This window comes from Trichosurus vulpecula, chromosome 2 (assembly GCF_011100635.1).
Source record: "Trichosurus vulpecula isolate mTriVul1 chromosome 2, mTriVul1.pri, whole genome shotgun sequence".
Lineage (NCBI taxonomy): Eukaryota > Metazoa > Chordata > Mammalia > Diprotodontia > Phalangeridae > Trichosurus > Trichosurus vulpecula.
This window is the reverse complement of record NC_050574.1, coordinates 39,866,434-39,891,052: the sequence shown is the minus strand read 5'-3', so window position 1 is coordinate 39,891,052 and position 24,619 is coordinate 39,866,434. Positions and strand designations below refer to the sequence as shown.

Sequence of the window (24,619 nt, the reverse complement as noted above, 5' to 3'; positions counted from 1 at the left end):
GGCGACCGAATAGCCCCCCCCCCCCCCTTCCCGGTGTCCTTCTCCACCCCCTCCTCCCGAAACTACAGGCTACGACGGGCGGCGGAGACCGGATCGGCGCCCCACACTACCTCAGATCCAGGGCTCTCCCCACCTCAGCCTCCTGATTGGCTGCCCTCCGGCCAATGGGGCTACAGCAGAGCCAAGGATGCTAAGAGCTCGGGGCTGCCCGGATCCCCAACACCTTCCCCCTCCCCCACCTCGGGGAACCCCGCCCCCGCAGCCCTCACTGCTTACCATACTCAGCTCCAATCCCAATATTTTAGCCCCGCCCCAGGACACACCCCACGTTCTAGGCTCCAGCCTAATCCCTACAGCTGCCTCCGGAAGCCTCTTTCCATTCGGTTCTTCTACCTCCAGCCCCCTCCCAGACCCTTCAGCCCCGACTCAGAAATCTCCTGCTGGTCCATGCTCCTTGGTGCACAGTCTGGCCTCCTTCGTCCTCCTGCTCCCTTGCCTCGCCATAGGTCTTCCCCAACATTCCACGGGGAAATGGAGGCTTACAAAAACTAACTGACTTCTAACAAAGCCAGTAATTATCCAAGCTGAACACCACTACCTAAGTCCTTTTAGTTATAACAGGCTGCCTCTCAGAACCTCAGAACCTTCCCATCACAAGACCTTGGAATCTTGGAATTTATCATCTCAGCTCCTCAAAATCTTAGAACCTGAGAACCTTAAAGCACAGAACCGTAGAATCTCAAAACTGCGGAAACCCAGAACCCCCAAACTTTGGAATCTCTTGGCTTAAACCCTTTATAACAGGAGAATCTCAGACCTTTATTTAGCAACCTTTCCCCTAATTTGAATTTCCACTCATAATTGTCCTCATAGGTCCTCAGAAGACTTCTCCTACTTCCAGGTTCTAAGGTACCCTTGTGGGCTTGCACTCCTAAAACTCTAACTCCGAAGTCTCCAATGATGAGCTTTCCCTAAAGTCAGAAATGGACACAATTAATTCATAGCAAAGAAAACTACTTAAAGAAATAGTAAGATACAAAAAATACACATTCACTCTAATGTGTATTTTCCTAAACTGTAATTAGCCAGAACTAATTCTCCCTTGAGTCCACAATCAGCCTCTCTTTTCTGCTTCCAGGGCTTTTGCTCCTTGCAGTTGTTTCTTGCCCCTAGAGTTATTGCCTCTCTGTATCTGATCCTGTCTGGAGACTGTGTTTCTCTATTCTTTGCCGAATGAGATTATCTCCTACCAGGAGAGTAGCTTGGATCCTAACAGAGGCCCCCCTCTTTCCCTCAAGAGGAGACATTCCTTTCCCCGGGCAGAGTTCTTTCTCACCTGTTGGTTGCCACTAGGGTTAGTGGCTCTTTAAATGTCTTGAGGGCCAAGCTCCACCTCATTGATTAATGGGCTTCTTTTCCAAGACTCCTTCCCATTTCACAAAGGGGTGAAAGGCTGTCTATGGATCTTAGAACCTCAGCTCTTTGGAATCTCTCCGAATTTCAACATGGTAGACTCTCAGAACTTTACAACGTGAGAATCTGAACATGATGAAGCAGAAAGGGGGCTGACTGGAAGGCAGAGGACCTAGGTTCGAATTCATGTTGTTGTTGTTGAGTTGCTTTTCAGACCTGTCCGACTCGCCGTGACCCCACTTGGGGTTTTCTTAACAGAGATACTGGAGTGGTTTGCCATTTCTTTACACAGATCATTTTACAGATGAGGAAACTAAGGCAAATGGGATGAAGTGGCTTGCCCAAGGCTGCACACCTAGTATATGTCTGAGGTCAAATCTGAACTCAGGTCTTCCTGACTCCAGGCCTGGCACTCTAACCACTGCGCAACCTAGCCACCTCGCCCTGTCACTAAATACCTGTGTGATCTTGGGCAACAACAGCCCAACCAAGTTATTCAACCAACAGTTTCCTCATGGGTAAAATGAATCAATGAAGATAAACTCTAAGGTTCCTTCTAGCTCTTGATCAATGAGCCTTGGAATTTCACAACTGTCGTAACTCAGAAGCATAAAAACTTCAAAATCTTAAAACTTAGAACCATTTGATCCTTAGAACTTCAAAACCTCAAGGTTCTGAGACTCAAGTCCAGCCTCAGAGGATAAGAACCTTAGTATCTTTCAACCACTGTATTTTGAACAATATCCAAGAATGTGCAAAGAGTTGGTGTTAGATGTTGTGGTGCCCCATGGGACATCTCAGAACTTCCAGAATCTTAGAACCTCTGAGGAACTAGAACTGTGGAGCTAGAAAAGATCTCAGGCCACTAGTCCAAGGGAAAACTGGAGCTCAGAGAAAGTCACACAGTCACTGTAAAAGAGAGAGCTTTCTGGTCCTGAGAGCTGAAACCTGAGCTTTGGGGTATGCCCTTGGGGTGAGGAAGAAGAGTCAGCCTGCTTACACACACAGAAACACACACAGACACACAGACACACACACACACACACACACACACACATACAAGGGTAGGGAAAAGAATCCAGGAAGTCAGCTCCATCCCTCCCTCTACCTGGTCCAATATAAGAACAGTATCCTCTCCCCTAATCTCCACCCTGGGAACTCAGGTAGATAGAGAATGGGGATGGAGGGGATAGAGGGGATGTCCACAGGGAACTGACCCAGATCTTTCCTCATCTCTCCCTCTCTCCAGAGGCCCAGTGCTGAGAAAAAAGGGTTGACTCCGGAACCGACAATATTTGCTCCCTGGCTTCAAGGAAGTCACTATGACAACGAAAGGATTTGGACTCCAGACTGTGGAGGGAGATAGGCAGAGATAGAGAAGGGGGAATATATATATATATATATATAAACACATACGTATATACACACACATTTCTCTCTCTCTCTCTCTCTCTCTCTCTCTCTCCATATATATGTAGTCATTCACATATAGTATATATACAAATATAGCATATATTCATTATCATATATACATATATTTCTCTCTATGTATAGTCATTCACACATAGTATATATACAAATATATCATATATACACACATTAATATATATGCAGAGACATATAGATACCTAAATATATGTGTATATATGTAGAGATACAGAGACAGATGCGCGCGCGCGCACACACACACACACACACACACACAAATCGGAAAGGCAGAGAGAGATCAAGCTAGAGACAGAGAACACATAAAGAAAGAGTCAGACAGGCCAAGACAGAAAGCCCAGGGTCAGACCCCCAAGGCTCCCTCAGGAAGGCCCACCTTCCTAGGTCCTCAGACTTCCACTCAAGAAAGGAGAGTTAGCATTAGCTGGAGAAGTTTCTCTCCCGTTTCTGTAGGTGGGAGCCTGGCTGGGGGTAGGGTCTACAGGGAGACAGGAATTGAAAGGCCAATAGGGGAGTGTTTTATATTTGATCTCTAGCTCCCCTGCCACTGGGTCTCTCTGTCTCTTCATCTTCTTGTCTTTTTATGTGTGTCTCAGTCATGCCTCTGTCTCCCACCTCCCCTCCTCCAATCCCACCCCTTCAACAGTGCCCTGTCTCTCCCCTGGAGACCTCATTTCCCTGCCTCATTGACCTTGCCATCTGTCTGGGCTCCAGAGCCTTGTCTCTTCCCCCAGGATCTGTTTCCTGTGCCTGCTGTCTTCTCAGCCCCAGGCCACAGCCCCCTGACTAGCTTGGCAGTCCTTGGGGAGGGGTGTCATTTAAGAGAGGCCCTAAAACCCTAAGCCAGGAGAAAGAAAGTGAGACACTGAGTCTGGGATAGACACAGAAACATAGCAGAACACAAAATATACCCACAGAAACTCTCAGAGAGAGTAGAGACAGAGATTGAAGAGAAGGAACAGAGAAAGGAGAAGAAAGATGTCCTGGGTCTCCTCTGCTGTCCCCACTGGAACATAAAAGGAGAATGGAGTAGGAGAAGGAGAGCTGGGGGGTGGGGTGGCTCAAACACCTGAGTCCTGTATTTAGAGGTCAGCTGACCCCAGCCCCACTCTCCAGAGGAGACTGCTCCTTCCATCCCATCCTGGGTTTTAGTGCTTTGAGAGCTCAGAGAAGAGTTGAGGGGCAAGATTCAGAAGGAGTTCACACCAACCAGTCTTCTTCCTACTCCCCACCAACACCATAGCGGGGGGGGGGGGGGGGGGGGTGCCAAGGACAGACATTCTATTTTCCACAGTGTCTTCCTTTTCTTCCTCTGTTTTTCAACCCTTTCTGGGGCTCAGTTTCCTTCTCTGTGATACAGGAAAATGGGTTTCTGGTGAGTGAGAGTGTATGAATATTTAAGACACTGATGAATATGTATGAGTTCTTTTACAAATAAAGGGAGGTTTTTGTTCTGCTCCCCACTTCTTATAATCACAGGTGGGATACAAGGACACACAGAAACAGGTCAATGGAATCAAAGAGAGAGAGTCGAGACAGACAACATACAGGCTGTCCCCAAATCAGTTCGATTTTAAGTTTATTAAAGACCTTTTGGGACACCTTGTATTTATATTTGTTGATGCTTGTCAAATTTTCCATAAATTAAAAAAAAGATCCTTGGGACCTTGGAAGCACTATGGTTTGGTGGACAGATTGCTGTACTTGGAGTCTAGAAGATTTGGGTTTGAATCTGGCTGTGTGACCCTGGGTAAGTCACTTACATTTTCTGAGCCTCAGTTGGACTCGATGACCTATATGATTCTTTCCAGCTCTAAATAGATGATACTACGATCTTTCCTATTAGAGCAAAGCAAAGAAAAACAAGGGGAGAAATTGAGACCCAGAGCAACAGGAGAAGAGAGAGAGACTCAGAGACAGGAACACAGAGACACAGAAAGAGAAGAGAGAAAGAAGCCCCTGTGTGTTTGTTCTACTCTGTTTTCCTTCCATCTGTGAGAGACTCGGGATGATTGAGAGACTGGAAGAGGCAAAAACAGAAGGGCTCATTGGAGGCTAAGGTCCCTTTCAGCTTCCAGATCCTAAGATTCTAGGAGACAAAAATGAAAGGACACACACACATACACACACAGGATGAGAGAGAGCCTTGGCTAGGTATAGGAAGGCTGAGCCTCTGACGGACTCCATGTGTGACAAGAAGTGTTTGCACCCACCCCGGGGCGGAGCTCAGAACCCAGAGCCTGGAGGAGAGGGCCAGAGGAAGAAGGGCAGAGCAGCAGCCACAGGTGACAGGACAGGTAAGGGAAAAGCCCAGATCTTTTGCATTCTCTGTCTCTCTCTGTCTCTGTCTCTCTTTCTCTCTGTGTCTCTCTCTCTGTCTTTGTGTCTCTGTGCCTGTCTCTCTGTTTCTCCCTCTTCTCTTTGTCTGTCTCTGTCTGTCTCCCTCTCATCTCTCTCTCTCTCTCTCTCTCTCTCTCTCTCTCTCTCTCTCCCTCTCTGTTTCTCTCTGTGTCTTTGTGTCTCTGTCTCTCTCTGTTTCTCTCTCTTCTCTTTGTCTATCTCTGTCTCCCTCTCTCTCTCTCTCTCTCTCTCTCTCTCTCTCTCTCTCTCTCTCTCTCTCTCTCTCTCTCCCTGTCTCTCTCACAGAACCTTGGGGATGATCTCATGTCTTTTCTCTCTCCTCACCAATATCTCTTTCAATCTCTTCCTCTGTCTCTCCTCTCTCTCTCTCTGTCTCTCTCTCTCTTCCTCTCCCCCTCCCTCTCCCCGCCCCCTCACGTAGAACCTTGGGGATGACCTCATATCTTTTCTCTTCCACTAAGAACATGTTTTTTCTATCTCTTCTGCTGTCTCTGTGTCTCAGTGTCTCCTTCCCAAGTCACTGGTGATGGGATTTGGAGGTAGGTAGGGAGATGTAGGTGGGGTGAAGGCAGAGGAGAACAATTGGGACAAAGAAAATGGAGCCACCTTTTCTCCCTCATTCAAGTGCCTCAGACACCTGGGTTCCTCCCTCTCCACCCTAATCCCTCTCTAGACTCCAAAAGTCTTGAGATCTGAGGTGTCGAGAAGGAAGGTGGTGAGTGGAACCCCTCCTGAGGAAAGTAGGGAATGGAAAGTATGTTGAAATATGTGGCAAAATAGGACTCAGCAAAGAGTTCTTGGAGGGCGTAAGGGGTGGGGTGGGGGGTGGGGGTGGCAAACAATCTCAGCCTGGTATGGGGAAGCACTGGAAATGATTTAGAAATTTCCTAGTTGTTCAGTCATCTCAGTCGTGTCTGACTCTCCGTGTCTCCATTTGGGGTTTCCTTGGCAAAGATACCGGAGTGATTTGCCATTTCCTTCTCCAGCTCATTTCACAGATGAGGGAACTGAGGCAAACAAGATTAAGTGACCTGCCTAGGGTCACCCAACTAGTAAGTGTCTGAGGCCAGATTTGAACTCAGGAAGATGAGTCTGGAAGACTTTAGGCCTGGTGCTCTATCTGGCTGCCTTATGGCTTAGAAGTTAGAGGAGTTTAGAAGTCATCAAACAAACCTTCAGTTTCTGCCATGGACCTCAAAGTTCCTTCTGGAAAACTCAGAAACAGTTTGATCTAGTGGATTGAAATTCTGTTTCTTTTACTCCATCTTCTCTATGCAATGGGCATTGTAATAGCACTTAAACCTCCCTCACAGGGTAGTTAGGAATAGAGACTAGACCCATGATTTTCATTGGTATAGAGAGCTACTGGGTAAGGAAATTTCCTCTACCAATACAGGTTAGCTCTTCTCTTCAATTTAAGTAATCAATTGTGTAGACTAGGGTACCAAGATGCCCTAAGATGAGGTGGCCTGTTCAGGGTCACAGAGCCAAGATGTGTCCAAGAACTTCTTGGCTCTAAGGTCATCTGTCTCTTACACTACCCTGCGTCCCACAAGATTGTTAAGGAGTTCCAAGGCACCCCTGGAATCGTGGACTCTGAAGGCTAGACTCCTTCCTGTGATGTTGACACCTCCACCTCTCCTGATTTTCTTGCTGTCCCATCCAGTCCTGTGGAAAGTACAAGTAAGGAGGTGGGAGAGAGAGGCCATAAGGGCTTAGAAATCTTCCTGGGGGTGGATGGGGGGTGAAAGTAAGAAGTAGTTTCAAGACCCTCCCTCCCAGGAGCACTAATGGTGGGTTTACAGACACCCTTCTCATTCCCAAGTAACTAAGTCTCATGACCAAGCTTTCGAGGTTTTAAGACACCCCTCAGTTTGGATGGCCACTCAAGACCACCTCCTTTCCCTTTCTCACACCAGCCTGCAAATCCTGCCCCTTCCTGATACTTTACAAATCTGGGAGAGGGCTAAGTGCCAGATTGGCTAGAGGAGGAGGATGGGGCACACTACAGGTTGTAGAGGCTGGGGTGGATGAAATGGCTTCTGATGGCTTTCCAAGAGGATTTTAAGCCTCACAACCAACTGTAGTGGAAATTCCAAGATCCCTTCCTCTTCTCCCGTGTCCCTGGGGGTCTGGGGAGGAGGGTTTCTCTCCACAGGCCAGCTCTCTGAGGAACACAGCCAATGAGGCCTACCGTAGGTGGGTGCAGTACCAGGCTCAGTGCCAGGAGGCTCTAGCTGCTGCTGAGCCATTGACAGGTGAGCTGGGGCTCCTGAGGGATGGAGCAGGTGGGCTGTCCTGAATCTCAGAGAGAATCCGGGGGGAAGAATCAAACCTGTGTCGGGCCACTGTTTGGGCCGGTGGAGATGCCTTTCCAAGACCTGAAGTCATTCAATTGTCAGTGCTGGGGGATGGGGATGGGTGTATGCAGGTAGTGCATGTTGGAGAGGGCAGGTAGGAAGGCATTGGTAGAACAGCCAGTCTGTCTAGACCTGGGGGAAAGCAATAAGGGTGGGAGGTCCATGGGGCAGATTTTTCACAGATTGGATGGTTCATGCTTGAGCTGATGAAGGGAGAAGGCAGTTGGGAGCAGCCATTAGGTTCTATGGGTGGGATAGGGGAAGAATCCACCTCCTTCACAAATCTATATTCTCTTCCTCTCTCCTCCCCACCCCCACTTGGGAGGAGCCTGGGAGAAGGAACTGGGAGTAAACATCTTTGCCTCCCTTTGCTTCCTTCTCCCCCAGGCCTTGCCTGCAATGGGACCTTTGACATGTATGCCTGCTGGCCGCACTCACCCCCTAACACCACAGCTAGTGCCCCCTGCCCCTGGTACCTGCCCTGGCATCAGAAAGGTGAGGATCCCCTTGCTGGGAGAGTAGCAAAGAGGCCCATTTCTTTAGGCTTTCTTTGAGTCCGAGGCTGCCTCAGATTCTCTTTCTGTACCTGTTTCAGGATTTCTCTATGTCTCTGTCTCGAGTGTGTGTAAATATCTGATCTCTATTTCTCTCTTATCTCCTTCTCCCTGTCCTCTCTGGGTTTCTCTATGTCTCTCTCTCCTCTCTGTGGTTCTGACTTTCTGTCTAGCTCTGTCTCTCTGGGTTTCTCTGGTTCCTTGGTTCTTTGAATCTCTCAGTGTTGTCTTCATCTCCCCGGTTTTCTAGGTTCAAGTCCTTGTCTCCTCATGGGATCTTGGGATTGGGAAAGTCACTCCCCCTGCACAGGCTTCAGTTTTCCCCTCGCCCCGTGTAAAAAAAAGGGCTTGGGTTAGATGTTCTCCACAGTCCCTTCTCTCCTGTGTTCTAATGCCTTGTATGCTCAGGGACCACCAGGTCTGACACACTCATATTGAGCTCTTCTTTCTCTGGGAGCATCTCTGTGTTTGTCTAGAATGGTACAAGAGACAAGGACCTGGGCTTGGAGTCAGGAGGATCTGTGTTCGAATATTACCTCAAACTGTGTGGCCCTGGCCAAGTCACTGAACCTTTTTAGGACTCAGCTTCCTCATCTGTAAAATGAAGAGGTAGCCTCTGAGGTCTCTTCCAGTCTGAAATCTGTGATCCCGTGAGCTCCCTTTGTCTCCACGGGTGGTGCCTCTCTGGGTCTCTACCCCTCACCTTCCACCCAGACATTTCACACCTCCTATAGCCTGGTATCTGTCTTCCATGTTCTCCTCAGTGACCATGGGCTCTGTGCTGCGTCTCTGTGGGGCTGATGGGCAGTGGGGATCCTGGAGGGACCATTCCCAATGTGTGTCTCCAGAGAGGGAGCAGGTCTTCCAGGTGAGATCATTGTGTGTAGGAAGAAACATGGCCCTTTCCTCAGGGAGAGTACGGAAAAATCTGGCCATCTCATAGGGAAAGCGGGCCATTGGTCTCAGGGCTGTGTGCTGAGCATTGAGGGGGTTCCTTCCTCCAGGGTCAAAGGCTGATCCTGGAGAAGCTGCAGCTGGTGTATACAGTGGGGTACTCACTCTCCCTGGTTGCCCTGTTGCTGGCTCTGCTGCTACTCAGCTCCTTTAGGTAATTGGTTCCAGAGGAGAGACAAGACCCTCTCCTCAGAGGGCCCCCAGTCTAAATAGTGAGATTCAGCTTTGCTCTTTAGGAGACTCTGGGTGGAGGGAAATATGTGGGGGTGGAGGGCAGACATGTCTTCAAGCATCAGAAGGGCCTTTAGGTGGATGATAAATCAGACTGGTTCTGTCTGGCTTCAGAAGAGAGGACTTTTAGGCTCTATGTCAGGAAGAGCTGTCCAAAAGTGGAATGAACTGTCTTGGGAGATGGTGGATTCCCCTCTCAATAGACATCTTCAAGCAAAGATAGAATGACCATTTGTTGGGCAAGGGTAGAAGGTCAGTCCAGGGCAGGCTTCCTTAGGGAGAACTAGAAAGGAACTATATGGTGTGTGTGGGGTGGGGGTGGGGAGAAGTGGAGAGCTGGTGGTTATGGGCTAGGTCAACAGATTCTGTCATGACCCTCTCCCTCTAGGAAGCTTCGGTGCACCCGAAATTATATCCACATGAATCTGTTCATCTCCTTTGTCTTCCGAGCAGCTGCCATCCTCACTAGGGATAAACTGCTACCCACCTTGGGCCTTCACATTGAAGACCCATCTCAGGTGCTCCCTGATCAGGTGATCTTTGGGTTCTCCCTTCCTTTCCCCTTTCAGTGTGGGCATAGAGCCTGCAGTTCTAATATGCTGATGTTCTGTGTTCTCCATTCTAAGTGGCTTCCCGGCGGTGACAGTCTATGTTTTATGCTCTATGATCTTTGGATTCCACCACCTTCCTCTCACCCCCCTTGGCTCATTCCCACTCATCTGACTGTCTACCCTCTCACCTCTTTTCCTCCCCTTAGACCAGGTCTAGAAGAGGGGGACTTTATCTGGGGAGAGCATTTGCTTGATGGGGTTGTTTGGGAGAGGGAGTCTCCCCTGGGAGGTTTACCTCTGTTTGCTTCTGATCTTCTCAACCACCCCCAGGCCCTAGCCACTTGCCGAGTGGCCCAGATTGTGACCCAGTACTGTGTGAGTGCTAACCACACGTGGCTGCTGGTGGAAGGTGTATACCTGTACAGCTTGCTGGCGCTGATGGCCTTTTCAGAGGATAGTCACTTCAAATGCTACCTATTTCTCGGCTGGGGTGAGTCTCACACTGACCGGCCCTCAGTGCTCCCCATTTGACAATACCACCGAGCCTTGGGCTAGTGCCCATAGAGAAAATAAAGGAGTGAACTAGATTACCTCCTAGCTCTGAGATGAGGTCCTTCCAGCTCTGAGACCAGTCAGTCAATAAGCATTTGTTAAACCCTGATTGTGGGTCCGGACCTGTGCTAACCCTGAGGCTGCAAGGACAAAAAGAAGTGCCTGCCTTCGAGGAGGATACATTCACATGGGAGAGACGACGTGTAAAGAACGGAGCCCACACCAGATACAGATAAAAAGATCGGATGAAGGGCACCTGAACAAGGGGAAGGCATTCCTAGGACTTGGCTGGTTTTTAGGAATTTTACATTCCCTGGCCTTAAAAAGCTTCAGACACACCGACAGCCCCCACCTCACCTACCCCCGGCCCCCGCCCCGCCCCAGCCCCGAACTAGTAGAAGGGTCTCCCCGTCTTATGACTTCTGTGGGCGTGACTGGTTTTCACAGGGGGCCCCGCGCTCTTTGTCGTCCCGTGGGTGATCTCTCGACAACTCCACGAGAACACTCAGTGAGTGAAAGTGGACGCCAGGAGGGGGAGCCAGTATGGAACGTGGGCGTGACCTGCTGGGGGCGGGGAGGGAGGGGAAGTGGACGGACGTAGTGGGCTGGGCTAGGGTGGAATATGGGTGTGGCCTGCACAAAAGTGGGGCCAGGATTGAAGGGCGGGGCCAGGACCTAATAGACTGAGCAGAACCTTGGAGAGTTCTTCTCACAGGTGCTGGGAACGGAATGAGATCAAGGCAATCTGGTGGATTATCCGCATGCCCATTCTCGCCACCATCTTGGTATGATTCCCCATTCCCTAGTACTCTCTTACTCAAGGAAGACGCCTGCTTCAGCAGTCTCCGCACCCCTCTCCTTAATTCAGGCTCCTTTTCATCTCAGCTTGGGGTTTTCTAGGCTCCTTTCCCGGGCCTCTCCCTCTGTCAGAGCCTAGGCATTTCCCACCGCAGCCAGGAAGCCCCCTTTGACCGTTCTCTCCTCTCCTAAGCCCCCTACGCCTGTGTGGGCTCCTTCCCCCTACCATGCTGAGAATGAGAATACCCAATGCTCTCTGAGGCTTCCCAAGGCCCCCCCAGGCTTAGCCTCAGGCCTATCCTAGTGGGGTGGGGGGAGTATGTGGGAGAGGTTCAATAACTAGGACGGTTGGATGAAAATGAACTATAACATTCTCAGTTTCTAGGTCTCACCTTCCAGAGCTGTAATGTTCTGACATTCTATGTTCTTCAATCCCAACTGTCCATGGTGCTGATAGTTTAAGGTTCTAACAGTCTATGAGTCTGGAACACTCCTGTTCCTTAGCTTCTTACTCCAGCTCCAACTTTGCCCTCTTCCTCAGCATGACTCTTCCCTACATTCTGTCACTCCTTTCCTTAGGTTAATTTCCTTATCTTCGTTCGAATTCTGGGCATCCTGCTGGCCAAGCTGAGGGCCCACCAGATGCGTTGTCAGGACTACAGGCTCAGGTCGGGGGGGCAGGGAAGAGTCGCTGAGGTCAGGGAAGATTCACGGGGGGAGGGGTAGAAGGGCTCTGGGGGCTCATGCTCCCTCTCCCCCCAGGCTGGCTAGGTCCACACTGACCCTCGTCCCCCTCCTGGGCATACATGAGGTGGTCTTTGCACCTGTGATAGAGGAGCAGGCAGAGGGCATGCTTCGCTACACCAAACTCTTCTTTGAGATCTTCCTCAGCTCCTTCCAGGTAGGGTGCTGGGATAGGAGCTGTCTCAATGACACTTCAAATCCACCACCTGCCACCCTTGCCCCCTGACCTCAGAGTCTTTATATAGCAGCTGAGCCTGGTTCTGAAAAGTGCTTTGAGAAGTCTTCGAAGATTGCAGCCCACCTCTAAAGCTCCAAATACAAAGAATACAAAGACTTTCACTTCTGATTATAGATGTGGGAATTAAAAACTGTTGTCTCACCCCCACCCCCATATTTATATTTGGGAAAGCTTAGGCCCTGAAAGGGGAAGGGATGTGTCTAATAGCGAATCTTCTCTCACTCTTCCGTATCAACCAAGAGCAGATAATATAACTCACGTTGCTAGGGTGCACCAAGGCTCACAAAAAGGGAGGGAAGGCAAAGATTATCAGGTTGCTTTGGGGCAGAGAACACTGGGTTTGGAGCCTGATCAAGACTGAAGTCTTGGACCTTTCTTTAGGACTTGTATTCATTCAATGTCTTCTCTCCAGGGATTCTTTGTCAGCATCCTATACTGCTTCATCAACAAAGAGGTACAAAGCCCCCCGGACCCACTACAATCTTCTTCTCCAAAGTAGGTCGATTGATCGTGGTCATGTCCTACCTTTGCCTCTTGGCCCCCCACAGGTCCAGGCTGAGATCCGAAAACAATGGCAGCGATGCCAGCTGGTCCAAAGTCTCCTGGATGAGCGACGCCTGTCCCGGGATCACCGCTCTTCTAGCCACGGGGCTGCCCCCTGCATCTCCATATGCAGCAGGGCACAGGGTGGGGAGGGAGAGGAGGCCAGCCCGGCCTCTGAGAGCTCCTGCTAGGAAAGGCTCCAAGCACCCCCTGTTCCTCCCAACATAGAATCAAAGATGCGTGTGTGATTAGCAAAAATGTAATAACCACCATAGCCATGTCTCCAGCCCTAATTTAGGTTTCTGTAGCTCTTTCCCTGGAACAGCCTTGGTCTGGGGAAGGTAGTACAAGGTTGACTATCCCTCATTTACAGAGAGAAGAGGTGACTTGGTCAGGGGTACACAAGTAGGAAGAGGCAGAACCATGAAGCTCAGATAAGTAGAGGCAGAGGTCTGTGCTGAGGAGCCCCATGGGTGTACAGAAGAATAGAATTATAGAATCTGAGAGCTGCAAGGGTCATTTAATGCAACCTGCCCTGAGCTAGGGGTCCTTCTGCATTATCCAGTCTCCCGACGGAAAGCTCACTACAACACTTTCTCCCCTCTCCCACCCTGGCAGCCCATTCCATCCTTAGACAGCTCATCATTAGGAATTATTCTCCCGGTCAGAAGACCTGGGTTCAACGGCCATTTCTGCCACTGACTTCCTGTGTGACATTAGGAGAGACCCTCCCCGTTCTCTGGGCCTCAGTTTACCCATGTGTGAAAATTGGGTATCAAGCCAAAACTGGAATTCCTACCCTCTGGGACCAAGCAGAACAAGTCTTCCAGACAGCAGAAGACAGAAACCATGTCATAAAGGTCCTGGGAAGGACCTCAATGGCCATGCACCCCAACTTGTACTTGGAAAAAAAACACCTCCTTGTGTAACTTCCTGGACAAGTGGCCATCCAGGCTGGGCTTAGAGACCTCCAGTGAGGGGGAATTCACTATGTCCCAAGGCTGGCTGACTGATCACAGGGATATTTTTTTTCCTGCTTACCAAATGTGCCTCTTTTCAACACTTCCCCTACAGATCATGGTCCTGCCTTCTGGGACAAACCATGGCATGATGGATGCCTCTTCCATGCATCCGCTCTATCTTCAAACACTTGAAGAGAGCCATCATATCCTCCTTGAGGCTTCTCTTCTCCGGAGTAAAAGATCCCCCAGCCCCTCCGTATTTGGCATGGAGGAAGCCCTTCACCACCATCATTTTCTTCCTTTGGATGCTCTCCAGCCCATCAGGGTCTTTCATAAATTATCCCCAGAACTGAATGCCCCCCAGATGGGGCCTAGTCAGTGACAGGACAGCAGGATCACCATCTCCTGGATCCAGGAAGTCAATGCGTCCCAAGATCCTAACAGCTTTTGGGGCTGCGGTCTCGCTCTGTTGAATTCCGTTGGAGCTTTCAGTCTCTACAAGGCCCTGGATATTCTTCAGATGAGCCATTAAGCCTCTCCCACAGTTTTGAACACAAGGCTAAGACTTGACATTTATCCCTATTTCATTTTAATAGATTCAGCCCAATTTTCATAGAATCACAGGTCTAGAGCTGGAAGAAACTTTGGGGCCATCTAATCCCAACTGACTCATTTTGCAGATGAGGAAACAGGTGGGGGTCAAATAACTCTCCCAGTCACTTAAGTGGGATTTGGATGAAGGTCCTGACTCCAGACCTGTAATCCTTCGTGTGCTGTTAGCCTACAAGATTTTTGGATCCTAATGCCATCACTCATTGTGATAGCCACCTCTTCCAGCTTTGTGTCATCCGAAAGTCTGATAAAGATGCCACTTGGGTCCTTATTAAAGTTGCTGACAAGGACATTCAAGCAGCACAGATCCCTGTGGCATTCTACCAGAGACCTCTTATCGACTCCTTTTTGAAATCCTCCCTCTGGCTGTACTATCTTCTGGCCCATGTCTCCCCCCGCCACCCCACCCCCAAGAATCAAAGGAATGCTTTGATGAGATTTGGGCCCAGTATCTCCTCAGCTTAGTAACATTGTCAAAAAAGAAATAAAATTAGTTTTGTGTGACTGGTCCTCAATGAAGCCATGTGGTACTTTGTGTTCACTGTCCCTTTAGTAATAACTCATTCCAGAATCTCTTCCAGGAATCAAGCTCACTGGCCTCAAGTTTGCAGGGTGTTTGACCTTCTTGGCTCGGGGTCCCTCTCCCACTCTCCACCCTTTCTAAGATCCCTGGTGGTGGCTCCGAAATCATACCCAGGGATGCTACTCATCTGGGTCACTGTGGACTCACCCAGAGTAGCTAGGGGCCCACTCCCTTTCTCCTGACTCAAGGCTCAGCCCCGTAGTGGCCATTTCCACTTCTCTCTCCAGTCTGAAAATCATCTTCCTTGGTAAACAGGAGCAAAATGAACATGATGCAGTCCCATCATCCACAAGACACTGCCTTTGCTGGTCCTCACTCTTGGCCCACACTACCCTCTTCTTCACCGATCCTAGCATCATTGGTCCCATTTAACATGCACATCCATGGCTTGGTCTTCTGGAGGCTCCTAAAAATCTAAGCGGCCTGTCAAGTTGTCTGTACCTCTATACCATGCACCCTCTTCCTCCTCACTGGAAGAGCACTCACAATTTCATTTTTGTATTTCCTCTCCTTCCTTGGCTGTTTCCCCAACAGAACTTTAGTGCGTAGGATCCTATCCTACTCTGAATTCTTTGAAATCTGGTCTCTCAGTCTCTAGGATGCTGACTGTTCTCAGCTCTCCTTTCCTCCATCACAAACTCTAGGAAGGAGCAGTCACTGCTTCCCCCTGCCCCACAACTAGCTCCTCTGGTGGAGAAAAATCAGATCCAGAATAGAATTCTGTCTTATTTCTCAAATTATTGTTAAGATAAAGGCAAGAATGACTTCACACGTATAACTGGTATCATACTGCTTGCCTTTCTCACAGGTGGGTGGGTGAGGGACGGGAGGGAGAGAATTTGGAAGTCAAATTTAAAAAAAAAAGTTAACGTTAAAAACAAACATTTTAAAATCCACCAAAAAGGCAAGATCAGCAGAAAATGATCACTAGCAGAGGTCTGGATGGGCTAGACTTCCCCACCACTGCTCTATCATGCCCTCTCCTCCCCTCACAAATAACCATAAGAGCTTCAGTTTAAATCTTCTTTTATTTCCATGGGTCCAAAGGATTCTTTCCCTCCTGAGGAAAGGAGTACCTGCTTGCAATATGACACAAATCTGTACTGAGATGATGTAACATCAGAGAGAAATCCTTGAAGGTGCAAAGCTTTGTGACTTTGGGGTGGGGATGAGACTCTAGATCTTAAACCTGTAACAGGCCCAGGGGAAGGGGAGCTCCTTGGGGCCTAGTGTTGAGCAGCTGAGTCAAACCCAGTGTCTCCTCAAATGAAGTCTGGGAGGGTTCCACCCTGTTCATTACCTTTGTGACCCAAAGCAAACCAAGGCTGCTCTTTTGGACTCAGTTTCCTTTATACAAAGAAGGGGATGAATGAGGTGGTCTGTAAGCCCGATTCCAGGTCTAAGAGCTTGTAATTCTATGCCTTCCTATTCTTAGGCCCCCAAAGCATTCCCCCAACTCCTCCTCCTCCTGTGTGCAGGGGTTTCAGTTCCCTTACCACCCCTGCACCTCCACTTCCATGACTCTATACTACAGTCTGCACTTGTTGACATGTTAACAGTAACTCCCTAAGGGTGGGAAGGAGGAGGAGGAGGGCTCTGTGCTGGCAGCGGGGCTCTCTGGGGCCAGGGCCAGGCCATCAGGAGGCTGTGTCCAGCACATGTCCAGCAGGGCTGGGATGGGCGTGTCCCTGGTAGATGAGGATTCAGGGAGTGGGAGTTTACTTCTTTCTGGTTGGTGAAAGTAGCTTATGTAAGTCAACAATGAAAAATAATTTATTCTTTGTGGGGAGAAGGAATGAAAAAGTCAGCATGAGGGTTCAGGCCCATGAGCACCAGGCATGGAACAGGAGAACTCAGCCTGTGCTGCCCCAATGGTTCTGAGGTGTGAGACCTGGGCTACTTTCTTCAGTGACAGAACCCAAGGAGGTGGACATATGGGGGCTCCAGGCTTGCTTGGCTCTGCATTCTGGGGGCCAGACTTGTACCCCCAAGGTTCAAGACCTCAATAGCTACTAATGGCCGTCCCTTTGACAGGATGACTTCATACTGAGCTGGTGGTTGGTTCTGCCTGTGGCAATGGTGGAGGTGGTGTGGTGTGTGTGTGTGTGTGTGTGTGTGTGTGTGTGTGTGTGTGTGTTGGGGTGAGGAGGGGAACCACTCTAGGTATCACATCTGCGTCACCTGAACTGCCCACTCTGTGGGCACCTGTTTGCTCAGCCCAAAGTGGGCCACAAGAACCAGACTGGAGAAGAAAAAACAGGAAGGTTTTATTCACAAAAGGTAAAACAAGTGGACCCCTCAGCCTAACTGGGCTGAGCTGAGGGTTGGGGTGTGAAGGGAGGCTCTGGCTCTACTACTTGCCAGCAATGAGCGGGTTCCTGAGGACCACGATGACAGAATCCCCCCTCAGGAACATCTTGGAAATGTAACGATCTTTGTTCACTGGTTTCGACTTTTTCTTGCCTTTGCCGCTTTTGGGTACCTCCGTCCACATCTCCTTCACGTTCTCCAAGACCATGTTGCAGTGCCTGGGACCAGGAGGGGCAGGGGATAAGCAGAAAAACCAGCTGAGCCTACCTTGATGCCCTCAAAGGAGCCCCAGAACGACAAGGAAGGCTTGGGCTGTGGACAGCAGCAGGGAGCTGGTCCCTTCCCTTTGCAATGCCATGAGTCCCTTTCACCCCCTGCCCACAGTCAGGGCCATCACCCACCTGTCAAAGGCCTTCACCCGGCCCAGAAGTTTCTTGTTGTTACGGCAGTTGATGAGAACCTGGGTGTTGTTCTTCACCGACTGGGTGAGCACCGACAGGGGCCCAGTGTTGAACTCCTCCTCTTCCCGCTTCTGCAGCTCCTCAGGGGTCATCTCGCTCTTGGGCTTGTTTAAGAGACTCCTGGGGGCAGCGCACAGACACGGACATGTTGGCGTCCTCCCCACCCCCTGCAGCAGCTGGCTCCCTGTGTGCTAGCTCTGACTTACTGATAACCCCCTATCTAGGACAGGTGAGGACTAGCCAGGGCTTGTTCTGAGAGGTCTGCTGGGCTCAGACTTCTCCAGATAACCCAACTCTGCCTCCTTGGAGCCTCAGCTCACCTTCAACAAAGCCCATAAGACTTCCCATTTTACCCAGGTCCCCACACTGCTTTAACCCCGACCCTTCATCTGCTCTGCAGGTGACCTGCATGGCAAAGCACCTCCACTATGTGGTCTGGGCCAGGGGCAGAGATCCTCCACAACCCTCTGTCCTGCAAGTCAAAGCTCCCTTTTAATCTGGTGGTGGTGGTCTGGCAGCTCCCCTGCTGCTCAGATCATTTTCTACCTGGCAAGCTGTCTCCATTCATGCCCTGCTCATGCAGGCCTCCCCACTCAGGACCCTACTTGGGTGCACTCCAAACTGTGGCTGGTTCAGTAGGTGTAACCAACAAGGAAGGTTCCCTATCCCATCCCAGACACAAAGAAACCCAGGGCTGGAAGATACTTGGGGAAAGGGACATTAGTCCAAATACCCAAGCATGAATCCTTTATACAACAGCACTGGAGAAGGAACATCTAGCCTTTGTGTGAATACTTCCAGTGACAAGGAACTCATTACCTCATGCAAATAAAGGAGACTCTATCCCTAACCATAGTACCGCTCTAGACCACCAGATCTCCAGAGACTACCCCCTGGGGAACCTAATTAGATCTAGATCTCCCACTCAGCTTTGGAGCTCTCACAGCCAGGGGCTGTGTTGTCACAAATGCTTAGTGAAAAATCACATGGTTCACTATGTCTAATTCTGCCCTGGCCATATTAACATCTGCTCTGCTGCCCCAGGCCCCACCCCAAATAACAAGTCCATTTTCATATTGTTATTTATTAACAAGGCCTGGTCACTCCACTTTCCCACAGCTCCATTCACCATCCCAGGGACTTCCCACACCCCTATGCTGTCTGCCTTGATTAGAATGCAAGCTCACAGAGGGCAGGATTTATCTTGCTTTATTCATAATTTTTGAGCTTGTTCCACAGTAAGCACTCAGTAAATCAAATGAGATAATATTGATTAGCACAGTGCACCCAGTAGGCACTTAATAAATGCTTGCTCCTTCTCCATCCAGTCAATAGCCCTTAGGATTGATAAACATCTGGGTGGAAGGTGGAGGAGGGAGTACAGGGGAAGAGTTTCTGTTCTCAAAGAAGGTTTTGGTCCTAGAAAGACGGTGAACCATAGGATCCTGGGAAGACAAGTGGCTTGGCCAAGGCCACAGAGCTGTGGCAAATAGAATAAGGATTTAAGACCAGGGGTCCTGATGTCAAATAGAGTGCCCTGCCCTGTTCTGAAATGTCTTTGGAGAACACCAGTATTTTCAAAGGGAAGATTGGAACAGAGTACTGAAGGTGGACATCAGGAAGACTATGTTCAGAAAATGGAGAGACTAGTCTGGCTGGACTATATACACAAAGTATGTGGAAAAATATTTCTCAAGGCTAGTTCATGCTAGCTGTCAGTGACTCTGGAAAGAGGAAGGAATTTTCTCAGGCTGCTCAAAAAGAACTAGATCAATGGATGTTTAAGCTAGAGAAGAAAAGACTTTGTTAGGGAAAGGATGACTGTCCTCAGGTACATGAGAGACTAACTCATTGTACTTGACTCTAGAGGAGTCAACAAGGAGGCAGATGCTGGACCCATAGAAGTGAAACCTTAATGAGTCAGCAAGCACTTGGTTTCTGAGGGTCATCAATTGGAGGGGTTCAATGGCCACTTGCCCAGGTGGTCAGATTTTAAGGTGGGTTTGGCCCAGGTGACCTCTGAGCTCTCTTCTAAGATTGCAACTCCTCCCACATGGAGATGGCTATGGCTGCCATCTGGTTTTCTCATTTCACCCTCTTGGGCTACTTAACCCTCAATTCCCTTTTACTTTCCTAACAATGCTCCCCATACGGCAAGTCCCCATAAGACAGACCACTTAGCTGTGATCTTTCCATCATCAAACTCCTATGTCTCTATTTCTCCCCAAGTGACTCCTTCATTGGTGCCCTTCACCATTCATCATGGGTAGGGCTGGCTCCTCAGCTGCTCCAGTTCCAAACAACACCCACCCTCCCTGGGACTCCCGAGCTGGCCGTCCTCCTCTCTTGGACCCTCTCAGCAGATCCTTCCAGCCTGCGAACTGAATGCCCTCGATACTTGGATCAACCCAACCTCTGGGTCCGGCACTCTTGAGCCTCCCCCGAGGTCTCCCCCCCATATCTAGCCTTTAGGTCTCTGCCACTGCTGGCTCCTCAGCTGGCCCAACCCCCATCCCTGGCATCCTAAGTCACTGGCTCTCAGCTCTGCTCCCTCCCACCCCCTGTTCCCGCACAAACGTTCACCCCTCTTGTCTCCCAGCAGTGCAGACCCTTCAATCCCTGTCCTTTAGCACCCTAAGGTCACGGGTGTAGAGGCCTTGGAGTTCACCTGGTGCAGCTCCCTTATCTTAGGAAGGCCCAAAGGCCTTCTCCCTCGGGTGAGTTCCGGGGGGGCAGGGACAATGCCTGGCACATTGAGAGGTTTCAGTCCTTTCTCAGTCGTGTGAGACTCTCCAGGACCCCATTTCGGGTTTTCTTGGCAAAGATACTGGAGTGGTTTGCCATTTCCTTCTCCGCCTCATTTTACAGATGAGGAAACTGAGGCAGATAGGGTAAAGGGACTTGCCCAGGGTCACAGAGCTAGGAACTGTCTGAGGCCGAATTTGAACTCGAACCTTCCTGATTCCAGGCCCAGCCCCCAACCTAGCGTGCTTCCTAGCTGCCTCCATACTACTGCATGGGGGAGGCACTAAATCAGATTTCCCTAAATTCACAGCAGAGCAGGTGGTGAATGCAGGATCCAGAGCATGGACCCCCGATACCTACCGAAGCCTCCAGCCTACTTCGCCCGGCCCCTTTCTCCCATTGGCCTCTGGAGCAGCTCTACCGGCCCGTCCCCTTCCCCCATTGGCCACCAGCGCCGCTCTCTCGACTCGGCCCCTCTTCCCATTGGCCGCGCTGCCGCCTTCCTAACCCGTCCCTTCCCCCCATTGGTCGCACGTGCCGCTCTACGCTCCACGTGCTCCGCGCGCGCCCCTCCTCCCACCGGTCGCACCCGCACGGCGTTCTACTCGCGCGCTTCGTGCTCACCGGCCGCACGCGACCTTCGCGTTCTAATCCCCAACGTCACCCAGGCGATCCGCGACCACCCCCCCCCCAGTGGTGGCTTTAGCTCGGCCTCCCTCAGTCCCGACTCAGCTCCCTCGTGGCCCCGGCCGCGCCCCGTCCCCGGATGGCATCCTCGTGTTCCGGCGAGGGGAGGATTGCCGCTCACATGGTAGCGGTGGCCCCTCGGTCCTTTGCACTCCTGCCTTCCTCGCGCCGCGGCTGCCTCTATGCTAAGCTCCCGTCTGTGCCGCCTCGAGCCGCTTCCGGTTCCGGTGCAAAGGAGCGCGGCGAGGGGAGGAGCGAGGCACTTCCGATTCCGGGCTGAGAGGCAGTTACGTCGGAACGGACGCACGAACGGAAGATACTGAGGCAAGAGCTTCCGGCGCATGCGCGTTGAGTCCCGGAAGAAGCTCGCGGGGAAAGATTGGCGCAGGCGCGTTGTCATAGCGACCATGGATCGTTGTCTCAGGGTGGCCACATTCCAAGCAGGCGAGCAGCCTGAGGGCTCCAGGGGACCCGCTTCAGCTCCAGTTTTGGGGAGCAGGGAAGAACATCCTTTGGGCTTCCACCCACACCACAGTGCCCGTGAGGTAGCGCTAGACTTAGAGCCGGAGGACCTGGGTTCTAATTCGGCCTCTGCCCCCTTCTGTTACCCATATGAGCTTGGACCCTCCCTGGGCCTCAGTTTTACTCATCTGTAGCCACAACAAAAACAGCAGTAATAGTACCTGACATTTCCATCGCACTTTAAAGTTTGCAAAGCACTTTAATAGGAATGAATGAAAAATTAATTAAGCACGTGGTTTCAAAAGTGATCAGGCCCTGCCCTCAAGGGGCTTACAATCCACCCCTGGAGGAATGTGGTGACAGGGAAATCCACAGGGGTGAAGCCCCGAGTGACTTGGTTGAAATGGGGGGAGGCTTGGCCTGTAGCCGCAGGGGGACTCTGGGTCAGGGTACAGCAAAACCCACCAATCTCATTTGATTTTTACAACAACCCTGTGAAGTAGGTGCTATCATCATCTCCAATTCACAGTTGAGGAAACTGAGGCAAAGGTCAGGTGACTCGTCAATAGTCACACAGCTAGTAAGTGTCTGAGGCTGGATTTGAACTCAGATCTTCTGAGCTGTGTGCATGGTGGCACCCCCTCATGGCCTCCATGGCTTCAGTCTCTCTCACTGCACTGGAGGCCAGGTTTGCCTTGGGATGGGGCTAGGGAGTGGACCAGATGCTCTTTGGGATCTCTGAGAAGCCACCATCCAGCCTCGCTCTGATGGCCCGAGCGACAAGCCCTCAGTGCCTCCTGAGGGCCTGTGCCACGTTTGGTCAAGTCCGGCCAGCCAGCCGTGCGTAGGTCAAGCTGATGGGCTGTGTCAGCCTGCACCTGTTGCTCCTAGTTCTGCTCCGTGGGGCCAAGCAGAAGCCTCACCCCTCTGCGTGGAAAGCAGTCCTCAGGGCGGTACAGTGGCTAGAGTGATGGGCATGGAATCGGGAGAGCCTGGGTTCTGATCCTGCCCCGGACACCACGACCTAAATCTGTGATTCTGTGACACGCTTGGAGACAGCTGTCCTGTCCCTAGAGACTCCAGCCTTAAGCAGACAATCCATCAAACAGAAATTACGTGTTTAATCAGCTGCCATAGGAGAATCTGTTCAGTTGGTGATGCAGGGGGGGAGCGCTGAGCTTGGAGTTGGCGAGACCCAAGTTCAAACGTGGCCCCAGCCACTTAGCAGCTGTGTGACTTTGGATAAGACACTTAGCCTCTGGCTGCCTCAATTTCCTCGTCTATAACATGGGAGTATTAATATTACCTACCTCCCAGGAGGCTTATGAGGAATGAGATCGTAATTGTAAAGTGCTTTGCACAGTACCTGGCACACAGTAGGTTAGTTATTACTAGCATTGTTACCAGGGCATGCATCCTGCACATAGAGTCAATGCCGAGTGATTTCCAAGGGCTGCCCTGCCCCCCCACCCTGTGCTGGGCCTTGAGAGAAGCTAACTTCTGTGAGGAGGCGGGAGATGGGAATAGAGGCCCGTTTGACTGGAATTCAGTTTAGTTCGATCAGCATTTATTGAGCACCTACCATGTTCATTGGTACAGCCCCTGGCCTAGAGGAGCTCACATGCTGCTGGGGGAAGTTACATATGAAAGGAGGAATGCAGTCACTTGGGCACAGAGCCCAGGCTACTCCTAACGAGGGTCCTGGAGGAAGGCCTCAGGTTGGAGGGGCACCTGCATGCCTGAGCTGGGCCGGCTCTGTGCAGAGCTCAGGATCCTAAGATGAGGAGGCAAGGCCTGCCAGTCTTGGAAAGTGGAATGTGACATCAGAGGGACACTCAGACTGGAAAGGGTTCTAACAGCCAAGCTGAGGCATTCATATTTTACTGTGGAAGAACTAGAGAGCCATGGAAGCTGCTTGAGAGGAGAAGATCCCTGGGGCAGCTGTGTGGGGGAGACAGGGAGAGCTGGGGAGGGTCTAAGCTGGCCATCCTGGGAGTGGAGAAAGGGCACGGATGGGGGACTGTGCAGGTAGAATCCACAAGCCTTGGCGTCTGGGCTGGGGGGAGAGTGTGTGGACAACAGCTTGGCCGTCAGGAGGGAAGAGAACGGTGGCGGTGCCTTCAACAGAAGTGGACATTAAGAAAGTGGAGGGGGTGGTTTGGTAAAGGAAAATGAGATCCATGGTAGACCTGCTGAGCAGGCACTGAATAGGCACACCCAGGGCCACTGGCCAGTGGGGAGCTCTGGAGGGAGCCAAGGGCTGGTCTGGCAGATGGGGGTCACCTTGGCCCCGAGATGATGAACCATGGCAGTAGAGGAGGTTGGCATTCTTAACACAGGGACTGTGAACTTGTGTTTTTAAAAGAACATTTGGAAGACGACTTCAGTATAATTGGTTTCCTTCATAATCCCATGTATTTTTAATTTGTGCATTTTAAAACATGATTCTGAGGAGTCCATAGGCTTCACCAGACTGCCAAAGGCATGTCCCTGAACTAGAGAGAGTAGAGGAGCAAGGGCAGGGGCCTGGGCCTTGCCAATGGTACCGATGGTTCAGCAGAGGGGACTGTAGGGGGCTCAGAGAGAGAACCAGGAGAGAACACTGTTGCGAATATGTAAGGAAGAGAGGTCACTGGGAACTCTGGAGAAACTGGTGTCCCTTGAGAAGCGGATTGAAGTTAGCTTTGCAAAGGGCTGAGAGCCAGTGGGAGGTCAGGCAGTGGGGGCAAAGACATTGAAGACAACTTTTCCTCTTTAGCTGTGAAATAGGAAGAGAGATGTCGGACGTCTTGAGGGGAATGGGGAAACCTGGACACCTCTGTAGGCAACAGGGAAGGAAGTAAGAGAGGCTGAAGATGAAGGGAAGGGTAGTTTGGGGGCTTGGAAAGAAGGGCCACCTTTAACCTCCCTAAAGGGAGGAAAGAGAATGGGGGTGGGAGAAGAGGGAGAAGGGGTGAGGGCAAAGGCTTGTGGGGGGTGGGGAGGGGTGTGTGTGATGGGGGAGGGCCCCAGAGATTCATGAACTGGAGGTGGCCCCAGTCAGCTGGGTGTT

At 50.8% G+C, this 24,619-nt stretch overlaps 2 protein-coding genes across 2 annotated transcripts; one reads left to right on the top strand and one right to left on the bottom strand.

Annotated features, from left to right (window-relative positions):
• Positions 1-6,840: 6,840 nt before the first annotated feature.
• On the top strand, positions 6,841-12,936 carry GIPR (gastric inhibitory polypeptide receptor). The gene is made up of 13 exons (XM_036747269.1): positions 6,841-6,903; positions 7,379-7,478; positions 7,968-8,075; positions 8,899-9,002; positions 9,139-9,242; positions 9,708-9,837; positions 10,201-10,360; positions 10,870-10,930; positions 11,138-11,207; positions 11,800-11,888; positions 11,983-12,121; positions 12,615-12,656; positions 12,751-12,936. The coding sequence occupies exons 1-13, from the start codon at positions 6,841-6,843 to the stop codon at positions 12,934-12,936; spliced, it is 1,356 nt and encodes a 451-aa protein (XP_036603164.1).
• Positions 12,937-17,150: 4,214 nt separating this feature from the next.
• SNRPD2 (small nuclear ribonucleoprotein D2 polypeptide) lies at positions 17,151-21,338 on the bottom strand. Its single transcript, XM_036745463.1, has 3 exons — positions 21,227-21,338; positions 17,614-17,793; positions 17,151-17,430 (listed from the first exon to the last, which is right to left on the bottom strand). Coding segments are annotated over exons 1-3 (357 nt in total). The 5' UTR covers positions 21,229-21,338; the 3' UTR covers positions 17,151-17,255.
• Between the last annotated feature and the right edge of the window lie 3,281 nt (positions 21,339-24,619).